The following is a 14,801-nucleotide window of genomic DNA, read 5'->3' as shown; positions in this document are numbered from 1 at the left end:
ATCAGATATAATTTCAGTGAGTATTTTTCCCAGATTGTTTGTCTCTTTTTTTTTTTTAATTCTCTTTTATAATTTAGCTCCCTAAACATAAGTGTCAACTCCTAAACATGAGAGAGAGAGGAAAAAAGATGGAGGTGAAATATACTCAAACTCAGCTGAGAATGAGAGATGTTGTGGGTGCTACAAGTTAACTACCAAATAAATACCACCATATTAACATTCTGAGCATGGGTTCTGACTGAATTTTCACCTGTGGAGTAAATAAAATAGAAAACATAAGTTCTTTACAAAGCAATTTACTTTTAGTTTGCTACTGCTCCATGATACAGCATAAAACTTAACTCTTGTGTTTATGCATTCATGAGCTTTATGCTTGGTATCATTTAAGTTTTCTGCAAGATCAACGAATAGACTGAGAAACTGTACATGTAGCATAGTTTTCTGGTGGAAGTCATTTGCTGGGTATTCTTAAATCAACCAGTGTTAACACAAGAAGAGTAAATGCCCTTGATAATAGGGGAAATGCTAGTTCAATGTTTATTTTAGTGAACTTCCATTTTCCTCAACATGCAGAGCAGTTTACAGAATACTTATGTTCCTCCTAAAGACATTACAGGATGTTTCATATTAAATTGTTGAACCACTAATGACGCTAAAATAAGTTGAGGTCCGAAATATTGCAAAATGATAAGTTTCTGGCAATGTGGAGTAATAGGAGTAATTTCAACAAAAGGTTTTTACTGAATCCAATTATTTTAGTTTAGGCTGTGTCTATAGATAACTATTTTGAATAACGAAATAGAGCTTTTTCTTGGCATTGTATAGACACAGCTTTGATGTAATTTGCAAGAATACCCATAATCTATTCTGTGCACATTTTTTTCCATTCTCACCGGATGCATCAAAACATGTTGCAGTAATAAGCCAGACTCAGGTGTGTGAGAGCACTTGTTTTAAGTTCACTTTTTCTCTATTGGAATTGGCTAATATGAGCACAAACATCTCAGAAACTTTTTAGAAGATGTTCTTGAACCACATTTTAAAACATTTTCGTTTTTATAGAAACTAACATAAAAAGATTTAGGGATGGGGGTGTTTTGGAATGGCATTACCCACAGTCAAACTACCCTAACCCCTGTCATATCTTCATTTTGACCAAAGAGTTTACTACGTTGGGATTTTATTTTGCAAGTCATTGCTCTTCTGGCTTCATATTTACACTTCCATTCTCATCCCCCTTAAAATCATTCTTGATCATCCTCTTTTCTTTCAACAGCTTCAGAGGATGATTCTGAAGAAGATGGAGAACATAACAGAACATTTGATATTGCCTAACTTCATATAAGACAAATGGATGATCTGTTAACAAGTGTTTATTAAAACTGGCAATTAAGTATGAGTTAATTTTGTGGGGGAATGCCTATTAAATATATAAATAAAATGAATATATATATATACACACACACGTATGCATGTGTATATGTATATATATATTCATTCTCAAGTGTTGCTGAATTAAAATTCTACTTGCTGGACCTTTTAAACATGGCCAGTCACTGATGTTAATAAACTGGTAATCAAAAGTATTTTTCTTTTAGGTGAGTGGGGAAGTGTTAAATTGTTTTAAATATCTAAGCAATGCCTACAACCCTTTTTTTGTTCTGATTATTGTAGTCATATTTATGAAAATGGTTCGTGTTTTAGCCCTTTGCTAGTGAAAAAAAATGAGACAAAACTGCTTTCAAAATAAAATGCCAAATGGCACCTAATTATTTTTCCTTTTAAAATGCCTTAAGTTGCGGTCTCATTTACATAATCATTTGCTTCCGGTGTTTAAAAAGAAAAAAGAATGAGTAGGGGGGAGTAAGTTATGAAGAGCATTATATTAGGTGTCCAAATTTACTTTAAATTCTAAATTTATTTAGCAGTAATACCTAATTTTTAAAAAAGTATATAAATTTAAAATGTATAAATGATGGATACATTTTTGTATTGATTTGAAAAATGCAGGTTATATTTGATAGGCCATAGTATGTAGATATTCCTTTAGGAATATTTCAGCTCTAAATTATACCAGAATTGCCAGTCAAATGCTATTTGGTAAAAAGAAAATTATTGCAATCTCAAGTTAATGGAATATTTTTAAATCCCACATTCAAAGTTTAAAACACTGGTTTTCAATATGTTTTTTAGTGTTGTCACTTCTTCGTAAATAAAAACCTGTTTGGATCCTGACCGTTTTTAACTGTTGTTAATCTGAGCATTTATTTAGTGGCTTACTATTTTTCACTACATTTGGAGATCAAAAGAAGTTTACCTGTTCACCATGAATAGATCTACACTGTGGTTATGCGTCGTGTATAATTCCAGAACAGTGTATTTTCTCTGTGAGCAACCTTAGGATTCACTCAAAAACACTTTCATTTGGTTTTAGGTTGAATAAAGTCGTAGGCCATGGCAACAAACTTCTTTTTCCAAATCTAAATAGAAACCATGTAATTTCTCAAATCTGAATCAACATTTACTTTGTTGGTCTTCATGTAAAACCTTGGCTCAAAATAAAGTATACTGATTGATTTACTTTATAGCTTGAAATGTTTCCTTTTGGTGCTCAAAGTAGACTTCAAACCTTATAGCAAGAATTTTATTAAATTTTCAAATTCCATTTCATACAAAACTATAAATGTTTCTAAAACATTTGCTCAACTTGTTAGTTTTGCGTTCATTACCTTATGTAAAGCAAAAATGCTAACTTAAGGATGCCAGTTTCAGTATCTATTCTGTGGGTCCTTAGGGTTGCTTTGAATTTGAGACATTTATACTTTTACTAGAATTCAGTATTAAAAAGCTAAAGTGTCTTCTGCTTTAACCCACAATATTTTTTATTTAAAAAATTGAATGGTAAAAATTCCATTGGTGTACAATTTTATAGTTTTTTTAAATACTAAGTGACAGTGGCTTGAGCTTTATAGTATTCTTGTAGTTCTTAGCACTACATATTTAATATTATATTTGCTTCTAATATCCTGTAAATGGGAATTAGAGGGAATAAGAAAAATATTTCCATTGGTTATCACAAACTCTGAACAAAAATAGGGCACCATAAACTATTCACTACAAAGATTGCAAATTCCTAGGAAAATGTAATGTTATTCTTTCTAGATATCTGCCAAATTAACTAGACCATGGTCTTAAAGAAAGCAATTTAAGCATTCTGAGTATAAATAAACATGCATATTATTTGTTAATAAAAATACAGATTTGAATGTTCCAGTTAATCTGTTGACCTTTAAATAGAAATAAGGGCCTGTTTACAGATGGTCTCATACATAAAGAAAATTAAGATTTAACATTTCATTACCAGGGTCCTCTAATAACTTGTTTGAAAAATAAACACAGGGGTATCAGTTTAAAACAGCCATTTTGCAAGAGTTGCCATTAAGTAGAAGTTATCAAAACAAACAGAAGAAATCAGTTGTATGTTGTATGAGAATTGAGTGGAAGGAGAGGGGAGATTCTAGAGCAGCACTTAACCAGTGAAAGTGGAAATATTTTAAATTGCATGTGAGTTGAGCACTTGAAATGTTGCTAGTGTAATTGAGGAACTAAGTTATTTTTAATTTAAAAGCCACACATTTTGTGGGTGCTGCAAGTTAACTACCATATTGGCCATTGTAGAGATTTGTGACAATAGGAGAAAGTATTAAGAGATCGGGATCATCCTTAGTTCTCAAACTCCTAGAATCGGAGTAGAAAAGCAAGAAGGAATTCCAGTCTAATGTTCACTATCTTTAGTACCACTTAATAGCTTATCAACAATAACCTTCTAAATCACCACATAAAATAAAATAAAAAATTAAAGCTCTTACAGGGCATAATTGTATAATACAGCTTCTGTAACATTTTCTCTAATACCACATAGCCTTTATTGTTACTATCTCCTTAACAAAAGTGCCATTAATTGTGAGAAGGGAAACATGACACAAGCTGGGACTGTTGCCTTTGGTCAAACTTGATAGTGTGAACTGTGGGTTATTGAGAGAGGATTTAACTGAGCTTTGTGTTTCTAAATGGAGTAAATATAATTGTATATGAACTCTATATGTTCTTTATGTTTTCTAATAGTTTTTAAGCTATAAAGAAAACTAAAGAAAATAACTTTCAGCTTTTTTCCATTTTCATTTTTTACCCCCAAAATGATTATTTTTCACCCTTAAATTGTCCATGAAAGGGGCTGAAAACTTTTAAGCATCATCACTACCATATAGTGCAGTGTTTTTCTGCATTTTTTGGTTATGTCATTGAAATATAAAGGTCAGTGCTGGAGGAGTATAAGATAACCTTATATGGGAGTACGCCTGGTGGTAGGGGAAATGTAAAGGCATTATATTTCAAGTGTTATCCTTACTACCTGCCTCCCATCACCTTCCTGGTATGGCTATAGTTTTTTTGTTTCAAAAAATTTTATTAAAATTCTAACCATTTGTGATCAGTGCTAAATACTGTGTGTTGTCCAAAAAGTAATGAAATTGTAAAATTACACAACTTATATGAAATAAAAAGTTAACATCCTTAACATTTTCTACATCTAAATTCTACCTAATGGCAGCTCTTGCAAAATCCTACATCTTCAAAATCTAAATTTTGAAGATGAAAACAAATTATCTGCCATAGTAACCAGCATGTACTCATGTATATCAATATATATATACTAGGGGCCCGGTGCACGAAATTCGTGCACTGTGTGTGTGTGTGGGGGGGGAGTGTCCCTCAGCCCAGCCTGCCCCCTCTCACATACTGGGAGCCCTCAGGCATTGACCCCCATCACCCTCCAATCGCAGGATCGGCCCCTTGCCCAAGCCTGACGCCTCTGACAGAGGCGTCAGGCCTGCGCAGGGGACCCTCATTTCCCCCCATCACTGGTTCTGCCCCCAGCCCAGGCCTGATGCCTCAGCCAGAGGCGTAGACCCCCATCACCCTCCAATCGCCTGATCGGCCCCTTGCCCAGGCCTGACGCCTCCGCCAGAGGTGTCAGGCTTGGACAGGGGACCCCCACCTCCCCCTTATCACTGGCTCTGGCCCCCACCCAGGCCTGAGGCCTCTGGCCCAGGAATCATGCCTGGGCAGGGGACCCCCATCTCCCTCTGATCGCTTGCTCCACCCCCCGCCCAAGCCTGACGCCTCTGACCCAGGCTTCAGGCCTGGGCAAGGGGACCATCATATCCCCCCAATCCCCAGCTCCGCCCCCCACCCAGGCCTGATGCCTCGGCCAGAGGAGTTGACCCTCATCACCCTCCAATCACCAATCACCGGATCGGCCCCTTGACCAGGCCTGAGGCCTCCGGCAGAGGTGTCAGGCCTGGGCAGGGGACCCCCAGCTCCCCGTGGTTGCAGGCTCCGCCCCTGCCCAGGCCTAACACCTCTGGCCTAGGCGTCCGGCCCGGGCAGCGGGGACCCGCAGCTGCAGTGGCCCCGCGATCGTGGGCTCCGCTTTAGGCCCAGGCAAGGGACCCCTAGCTCCCGGGACTGCCAGCTTCGACCGTGCCCAGCTCCCATCGCTGGCTCCACCCCTGCTTCCTGCTATCACTGGCCAGAGCGGCAAAGTCGCCTGATTCTCCTTGGCAGGGGGCTTCTTCCTGCTTTCCCTTTCGCCTCCCTGCATTGTGCCTACATATGCAAATTAACCACCATCTTGTTGGCAGTTAACTGCTAATCTTAGTTGGCAGCTAACTGCCAATCTTAGTTGGCAGTTAATTTGCATATAGCCCTGATTAGCCAATGAAAAGGGTATTGTTGTACGCCAATTACCATTTTTCTCTTTTATTAGATAGGATAGTATAAAGTTAGGTTTATTCCCCGTGCATGTTTATTAATAAGAGCAAGATGTAGCAATTGCTAAAACTAGTGGTCGGTAGAATTTTTTTCCCAACTATAAGGTGGTTCAAGTAAATGGTAGGAGGGAGGGAAGATATAGCAGGTAATACAAATAGAGTGGGTTTGGGGTGTTTTTTGTTTTTTTCTGCTGTGCTTTAAGCTTTCCTGCAAGTAAAAAGTAACATTTGGGGAGGTGGTTATAACCACTAACATATCTTAAGATCATTCCTTTTTCAAATGCGATGAGGGATGTTACTGAAATAAGGATATATACCATAAAAACTCATTGTGAAGTTTTATATAAAAGTCTTACACATGAATCACTGCCAGTGTGTTTGATGTCTTAATCCAAGATTTCCAAAGTTTCAGTCAAATTGAACAGCGTGTTCATTTTCTTCTGCAACTACCAAAACACAGTCATCGTTATAAGGTGATTGGTGTGCAACTGAAAAAACGGTGGTGAAACCAGAATGCAAATTTCTTTTGTACAGGAACCAAACAATTGCTCCCAAAACTGTCAAAATTACTGTGCTAGCAATCACCAAAGCTGATATTAAAATGTGGTTATCTGTAAAGGAAAAGACAAAATATGGGAAATCAGGTACATAAATTGCTAATGTATTTGGGGGAGGCACTAATAGTTTTATCATGTAAATACCTATTTTGGGAATTTCCCACACTGATGAGAAAAATTATACAATTACTATCAAGGTTTATATTTTTTTGCTTGAACACAACTGCCATATTTAGATTTTTCAGGTAAATTTTTTAATTCTCCAAGATTCAAAAATCCCTTTTTGTCTTTTGAATTTATTCAAATAACTATTTTTGTATTCCTGAAGTAATTGTGTACAGCCTTGCAGTTTTGGTTATCAAAACCTTGGAACCTTTCTGTAAGAATTTAGTTGAGTAACTCAAGCAAAATGACTCTGTTTAGGAGTCAGGATGAGGACAATACTTTGAGGAAGGTATTTGTATTTCATAGTAAAAGTAAATGAAGAGAAATCCCAGAATTGTTTTTTCTTTAAAATTGTATTTTTGCATTGAGATTACTAAAATATTCTCATAATGCTCTTTTCAGCTGGTGCTTGTTAAAGTGAGACTTGGAAATGTAAAGCTTAGCAAGAAAAATCCTGCCAGAAGTTATCAGTTAAGATGAGGAAAAGCCATTGATATTTCTGAAATACTGACAGGCTTCTTTAGAGACATTTAAGTAAAATAATGTTAAGCCAAGAAATCTGTAAACTTCAAATGGGATTCTTTCATAGTTAATTGTTTTTATTAAACTTAACACAGCCCATTTGCGGTATAGCACTCTGACTTGACCAGTGTGAACATACTGCTCTTATTTCACTCTATTCTAGTATCTTAAGAACTGAATAGCATTCCGCATTCTGCATTCCGCATTCCGCATGGGCATAGTATATATACTCCTTGTGTTTTTACATTCTGCAAGTGACCTGTGCTCAAGTTGCCTCCAGGGCCTTTGATTGGGTTTGCTTTTGAACCATGTAAATACATGTATTATCTTGCAGCTTTTAAAAAAATGTATTTAGAAAGCCCTCAAGACATGTAATTACAACTGAGGGGAAATTTTTTTGAAGAAAAGGTAGTCATTTCCCACACAAACATACTGGAGTTCAATGAAAAAAATTGGTGTTTTAAAAAACGTTCATTTCTTACATAACTTGCAGTTAATCATATTTAAAATGTCAGTCTTATTACAAAGCTAAGAGACCTACATTTGTATAAAAATTGTTCTACTTTATGTTAAATAATTTTTTAGAGAGGGTCATTAGTGAAAAAAATTTAAGAAAAGACCATTACATACCTGATAAATATTTCTTTTCATATGGAACTGAAATACAAAAGAAAATCGAAATTAAAAATTTTAATATTCTAAGATTGCCTTTAAATACTTTCAAAGCAGTTAAAAATGAACCCTTTAATAGCTTAATAGTATCCATTCCCATTTCTTGGTATTGCCTTTATCTGTTTTGAACTTAGTTTTTAATAAAAGATGTAGAGGTCTTACAAAATGCATTAGCTTGGTGATGGAAAAAGAATAAGGAGGCTCAAGAAAAAGATAATGAAGTGAGGTAAAGAGGATTTTGGTTGGGAGAATGTAGGGAAAAAGTATACAACTCTAATCTTTTACCTCATTATCATGGATTTACTCATGATGTTTCAAAGTTATAGTTTAATTAAAAGTTTGGTTTATGTAATGGTTCCCTAAGGCACAGTAAATGAACCAAAAAAACCCAAAACACTGGAAGTTGAATGCTACTATCATAAAGCTATGACAAATTTTATGGAATTACTATAAAACACTGTAGTCAAGAACTCTGCTGAAGCAAGTAAAAAATACCTAGTTCAGATATCCTATCTAATAATAGAGAAACATGGTAGTTAACCGTAACTTCGCTACCCTCCCCATTGGCTAATCAGGGTGATATGCAAATTAACTGCCAACCAAGATGGCGGCTGGCAGCCAGGCAGCTGAAGCGAACAGGAGCCTTGCTTGCTCCAGTGATGGAGGAAGCCAAGGTTCCCCGCCTGCTGCTGCCGGCCTCTGAGCTGCACTCTAAGAAACAATGTTGCAATTATAGAAGCTAAACCCCAGAAACCTGCTTTCAGCCAGCTGGGCCTCAGAGCTGGAGCCAAGCCTCAGAACTAAAGCTGGCTCTCAGTTCCAGTGACAGCCATAGAAGGTAAATAAATCCCAGAATAAAAAAAGAAAAGAAAAAGAGAGGTTGGGAGCTTCAGTCACCCTCCAGCCTGAAAAGGGCCCTCAGCCCCTCACCCAGACTGGCCAGGCCACCCCAGTGGGGACCCCCACCCTGAAGGGGGTGTGACCAGCTGCAAACAGCCATCAGCCCCTCACCGAGGCTGGCCAGGCACCCCAGCGGGACCCCCACCCTGATCCAGGACACCCTTCAGGACAAACCAGCCCGCCCCCACCCGTGCACCAGGCCTCTGTCCTATACAGTAAAAGGGTAGTATGCAAACTGACCCTAACAGCAGAAAGATTGGGAGTGACTGGTCACTATGACACACACTGACCACCAGGGGGCAGACGCTCAATGTAGGAGCTACCCTCTGGTGGTCAGGGCGCTCTCACATGGGGGGAGCTCTGCTCAGCCACAAGCCAGGCTGATAGCTGCCAGTACAGCGGTGGTGGTGGGAGCCTCTCCTGCCTCCTCAGCAGCGCTAAGGATGTCCGACTGCAGTTTAGGCCTGCTCCCCTGAGGGCTGCCAGGCTGCCAGAGGGATGCCTGATTGCCATCTTAGGCCCAATCCCCTGGGGAGCAGGCCTAAGCCAGCAGGTGGTCATCCCCTGAGGGGTCCTAGACTGCGAGAGGGCATAGGCTGGGCTGAGGGGCCCCCCGAGTGCACAAGTTTTTGTGCACCAGGCCTCTAGTCTACACTAATAAAAGACAAACACGCAAATTGATCGTACCTTTGCTATGCCTTAAGCCACGCCCACCAGCCAATCAGAGCAACTATATGCAAATTAACCCAACAAAGATGGCGGCCGGCAGCCACAGAGCTGGAGCAAGCAGGAGGCTTGATTGCCCCAATGATGGAGGAAGCCAAGCTTCCCGCTGGCTCTGAGCTCCACTCAATGCAACAAAGTTTCAATTATAGAAGGTAAATAAACCCCAGATACCTGCTTTCAGCCGGCCGTGGCCATGGAGCTGGAGTGAGCAGAAGGCTTCCCTCCCCCCTGCCCTGGCTGGCTCTGAGCTCCTCTCAAGGCTACAAAGTTTTAATTATAGAAGGTAAATAAATCCCAGGATAAAAAAAAGAAAAAAAGGAGAGGATGAGAGCTTCCGTCGCAGGGGGGGCTTGGCCAGCCTGACAATGGCCCTCAACCCCTCACCCAGACTGGCCAGGCACCCCAGTGGGGACCCCTGACCCTAAAGGGGGTGTGGCCAGCCTGAAAATAGCCATCAGCTCCTCACCCAGGCTAGCCAAACCTCCATGGGGTGAGGTTCCCCACTGGGGGTGGGGGGGCTTGACCAGCCTGCAAACAGCCATCAGCCCCTCACCCAGGCTGGCCAGGCACCCCAGCAGGACCCCCACCCTGATCCAGGACACCCTTCAGGGCAAACCAGTCGGCCCCCACCCATGCACCAGGCCTCTATCCTATATAATAAAAGGGTAATATGCAAACTGACCCTAACAGCAGAACGACTGGGAATGACTGGTCACTGTGACACACACTGACCACCAGGGGGCAGATGCTCAATGCAGGAGCTGCCCCCTGGTGGTCAGTGTGCTCCCACAGGGGGAGCTCTGCTCAGCCACAAGCCAGGCTGACAACTGCCAATACAGCGGTGGTGGTGGGAGCCTCTCCTGCCTCAGCAGCGCTAAGGATGTCCGACTGCAGCTTAGGCCTGCTCCCCACTGGCAAGTGGACATCCCACGAGGGCTGCCAGGCTGCCAGAGGGATGCCTGACTGCCAGCTTGGGCCCGATCCCCCAGGGAGCGGGCCTAAGCCAGCAGGTGGACATCCTCTGAGGGGTCCCATACTGAAAGAGGGCATAGGCCAGGCTGAGGGACCTCCCCCCCCCCCCCCCCCAGTGCACAAATTTTTGTGCACAGGGCCTCTAGTAAAGAAAAAATCAGAGGTAGGTGTATAGTTTTGGTTTACAGTTAAAGTAGAAGGAGGCATTACTAAAGATGCAAAGTGAGAAAATGGCTGTCTTGTTTCACACACTCCAAAATTTTGAAATTGTAAGTGTCTCTAATGAAAAAACAATTATTTCTAAAACTTGGAACAAACTGTGTAATCCTATATAATAAAAAGCTAATATACAAATCGACTGAATGGTGGAATGACTGGTCACTATGATGCACACTGACCACCAGGGGGAGCGCCACTCAGCCAGAAGCCCTAAGCTGGGCTCATAGTTGGCGAGCACAGTGGTGGTGCTGGTGGAAGCCTCTCCCACCTCCGTGGCAGCACTAAGTATGTCCGACTGCCGGCTTAGGCCTATTCCCCAGTCATAAGCCAGCAGTTGAACATCCCCCAAGGGCTCCTGGACTGTGAGAAGGCACAGGCCCGGATAGGGACCCCCACCCCCGGTGCATGAATTTCATGCACCAGGTCTCTAGTGTTTAATAATAACATCAAAATGTGGGTTAGGCCCTGGCTGGTGTGGCTCAGTTGGAGTGTTGTCCTGTGTACCAAAGGGTCGAGGGTTCAATACCAGGTCAGGACATACCCAGGTTTCAGGTTCCATCCCTAGTCGGGAGGCACCCATTGATGTTTCTCTCCCTCTCCCCTCTCCCATCTCTCCTCTCCTTTCTCCCGTCTCCCCTCTCCTCCCGCCCCCCCCAGGATTTTTTTTTTAATGTTTTGTGTCAGAATAATTTTGTTCACTAGAAAGTATTCTGATGGATCAGAAGAAAGCTTACATTTTAATCCAGAATCAATTATAAACTACAACAAAAATTTTCTTTGCCCAGCCGAGGCCGGTTTGGCTCAGTGGATAGAGCGTCGGCCTGCGGACTGAAGGGTCCCAGGTTCGGTTCCGGTCAAGGGCATGTATCTGGGTTGCGGGCACATCCCCAGGGGGTGTGCAGGAGGCAGCTGATCGATGTTTCTCTCGTCGATGTTTCTGACTCTCTATCTCTCTCCCTTCCTCTCTGAAAGAAATCAATAAAAAAAAAAAAAAAAAAAAATTTCTTTGCCCAAAGAAAAGATATTCACTTTTGTACAGAATCAAATTCTTTTTAAACATTCGAATCCTGGAATCTTCATTCACCACTTCCACTGTTCAGTCAAATCACATGCAAAGGGGCTATGATAATTCCTCTGAACAACAGAAGGAATTTTGACCCTCTTACAAACTCTTAAGATAAGCAGACAGAATAAAAGTATGTGTGGTTCAAAACAAGCCAGTCAGAGAAAGATAAGTATTACATGATCTCACTTATACGTGGACTCTAATGAACAAAATAAACTGACCAGCAAAAAAGATACAGACATTGAAGCATGGAACAGACTGATATTTCAGAGGGATGGGGCAGAGATTAACCAAAGAATTTATATGCGTATATGCATAGCCCATGGACATACAATAGTTTGGAGAAGGCCAGGGGAGGCGGCAAGGGAGACATCTGTAATATTTTCAACAAAAAAATAATCTTTTTTTTAAGTATGTGGTTCACCTGATCTGGCCCAACCTTTGAAATGTAAGAGAATTAATGCTTGACTTCCAAAGAGATTTGAGAACAAACCACCCTAATGTATTCTGAAGTCTTATTCCCTCCCCTGAGGCATACTTATCTCAAAATTATTTCAAAACCATCCTTACTTTCCCATGCCTCTTAGATTGGAAAAAGGTCTTCAGTTGTACTTACTAGCTGCTTTACAAAGGGCTCCTGGCACAGAAGAAACTTCACAATTTCCTTTTTTCCATTCTCCGGTCGTGGTGTGCAAAAAGGCACAGGTGTCAACCAGATCCTCCTCCTCCTCATCTTGGTCTGTCCACTTACGAAAAGTCATATTTGACTTATCAAACCACTTGAAACTCTGATCTGTCAGTTAAGAATATTTCAACATTATCAGTATAAAACCCAAAGGGTCTAGGATTAAAGGTAGAAAGTTAGAAAGGTACGTCTAGTCTAAACATTTGGTTGTAGGATTTTAATTAGAAAAGGAACAGGAGCGAGCACCTCCGCCCCAGGAAAAGGAGAAGGAATGGCAATGAAGAGAACCACCACCTCCCCCCACAGACCAAAAGGAGTAGTAGAAACCCTGTCTTTCCCGATTCCTGGGACACAGTCTTCAAGCCGTGACAGTGGTGGAAGCAGCAGCAGCATCAACAGCCAAGACAGAGCCAGTGGGCTAGAAAGTAGCTTGAACCACATGGTCACCGGGTCCAGCCCCAACACCCCTCAGCCCGCACCCGAGCAGTCTGCACTATGCCAAGGTCTTTACTTCCACATCGACCAGACCCTAAAGGAAGCCCACTTTCATAGCCTACAGCACCGAGGCCAGCCTCCAACATGATGGGCTGGCGGTTTCTTACCTTCTGTGAAGGGACAGCACTGTGCAGATTTGATATTTCATCTTACAATGTTTTAAAAAATTGCACAAAAAATGCCTGTTGGCTTTTCAGGCTATATTTAAAATATCAGGTTAATAGGCAGTGGTTTACTTGTGGTTTTGCTGCACTATTGCAATTTTAAAGGGGCTATGAAGCAATTTTTTATAGGATTCTTTTGAGGGTGGGTATCAAATCCATGTCAAGGTAATGGTATGAGGAAATCTCATCTGTGTGTTGAGTCCATAGTTTGTCCAATTCAGATTGATTTCCAAATCTGTCAATTAGAAATTCTACTTTATGTAAAAAGACCTTTTAAAAATGCGGGATCTTCAATTTTTTAAATTCAATAAACTAGTAAAGAGTATGTGTATGTGTATATATATATATATATATATATATATATATATATATATACACACATATATATATATAAAGAGAGAAGGAGCATATCCTGTGTACAGGTCAATCAAAGGTATCGGTTCAAGAAGGTTCTGCAGATCTCATATTTGTACAGAAAAAAATATATTAATGGGAAATAGCCAAGAAAATAAATTATTAATAGTAAACTTAGTAACTTCATTTAGAAAATAATTACGTATTTTCTACAGTGACAATAAATACATTTACATTATACAACCTTGATAGCTGACCATCTGTACTGACATCGGTACTGATTTTTATAACCCTACCATCTTACAAAATTACTGAACCTAGAACCACATTCTAATCCAGACAAAAGAATCAACTTTGATTCTCACATGTGGAACACATTGAGCTGCACAGGGAAAAGCTGTGGTACAGGCCATGGGTGACGCTGAAACTGCAGTACCTAGACACCAGAGGAAACACCACCTTGAACTAGGGAATTGAAGAATATAAAAGAAAGTGACCAGTTTTACTAATGTTAAGGGGAAAAAAAGGATATATCTCAAGATAAATAGCACTTACCATCAGTGTCAAAAAACATGCCTAGTAGGATATCATCCGAGCCTTTCCATTGCTTTTTCAAAGTATCCAGTATAAAAGCATTTTCTTCTTCATTGTGTATGCTTATCATGTCTGCTCCTGAAATCATTTTAGGTAGGAAAAACGTCAACATCTTCCCAGAACCAGTGAAAATCACATCTACACTAATAAAAGAGAAAAATGGTAATTGGCGTACGACGATACCCTTTTCATTGGCTAATCAGGGCTATATGCAAATTAACTGCCAACTAAGATTGGCAGTTAACTGCCAACAAGATGGCGGCTAATTTGCATATGTAGGCACAATGCAGGGAGGCGAAAGGGAAAGCAGGAAGAAGCCCCCTGCCACTGACAGTGATCGGAAACCCAGGGGGGAGCTAAGAGCTGGGGGGCAGGGCAAAGGCGGCCCTGGGGCTGCCTTTGCCCTGCCCCCCAGCCATGATCGGAGAATCAGGCACCTTTGCTGCCCTGGCCAGTGATAGCAGGAAGTAGGGGTGGAGCCAGCGATGGGAGCTGGGCACGGTCGAAGCTGGCAGTCCCGGGAGCTAGGGGTCCCTTGCCTAGGCCTAAAGCGGAGCCCACGATTGTGGGGCCGCTGCAGCTGCGGGTCCCCGCTGCCCGGGCCGGACGCCTCAGCCAGAGGCATCCTGCAGGGGCAGGGGCAGAGCCCGCACGATCGCGGCTCCCCCCGCTGCCACTGCAGGTCCCCGCTGCCCGGGCTGGACGCCTAGGCCAGAGGCGTTAGGCCTGGGCAGGGGCGGAGCCTGCAACCGTGGGGAGCTGGGGGTCCCCTGCCCAGGCCTGACACCTCTGCCGGAGGCCTAAGGCCTGGCCAAGGGGCTGATCCGGTGATTGGTGATCGGAGGGTGATGAGTGTCAACTCCTCTGGCAGAGGCGTCA

At 41.7% G+C, this 14,801-nt stretch overlaps 2 protein-coding genes and 1 pseudogene across 9 annotated transcripts in view; 2 read left to right on the top strand and 1 right to left on the bottom strand.

The window, feature by feature from the left end:
* Nucleotides 1-2,235, top strand: part of MARCHF7 (membrane associated ring-CH-type finger 7) — a 44,947-nt gene extending 42,712 nt beyond the window's left edge. For all 8 annotated transcript variants that reach the window (XM_059704343.1, XM_059704341.1, XM_059704339.1 and 5 more), the window contains one exon: nucleotides 1,277-2,235. In XM_059704343.1, coding sequence (XP_059560326.1) covers nucleotides 1,277-1,345 — 69 coding nt within the window. In that variant the 3' untranslated portion in view covers nucleotides 1,346-2,235. The remainder of the gene's footprint in view (nucleotides 1-1,276) is intronic.
* A 3,922-nt stretch (nucleotides 2,236-6,157) lies between these two features.
* The window catches only part of LOC132238610 (lymphocyte antigen 75-like), a 129,496-nt gene continuing 120,852 nt past the window's right edge, over nucleotides 6,158-14,801 (bottom strand). The window contains exons 36-39 of the mRNA XM_059704333.1: nucleotides 13,884-14,000; nucleotides 12,247-12,423; nucleotides 7,706-7,732; nucleotides 6,158-6,442 (exon numbers count right to left, since the gene is read on the bottom strand). Of these exons, the coding sequence (XP_059560316.1) occupies nucleotides 6,240-6,442; nucleotides 7,706-7,732; nucleotides 12,247-12,423; nucleotides 13,884-14,000 (524 nt within the window). The 3' untranslated portion in view covers nucleotides 6,158-6,239. The remainder of the gene's footprint in view (nucleotides 6,443-7,705; nucleotides 7,733-12,246; nucleotides 12,424-13,883; nucleotides 14,001-14,801) is intronic.
* LOC132238770 (protein FAM104A-like) lies at nucleotides 12,544-13,299 on the top strand (annotated as a pseudogene).

The sequence above is a fragment of the Myotis daubentonii genome, chromosome 7 (assembly GCF_963259705.1).
Source record: "Myotis daubentonii chromosome 7, mMyoDau2.1, whole genome shotgun sequence".
Classification (NCBI taxonomy): domain Eukaryota; kingdom Metazoa; phylum Chordata; class Mammalia; order Chiroptera; family Vespertilionidae; genus Myotis; species Myotis daubentonii.
The sequence above is the reverse complement of the archived record's forward strand: the minus strand, read 5'-3'. Positions and strand labels throughout refer to the sequence as shown.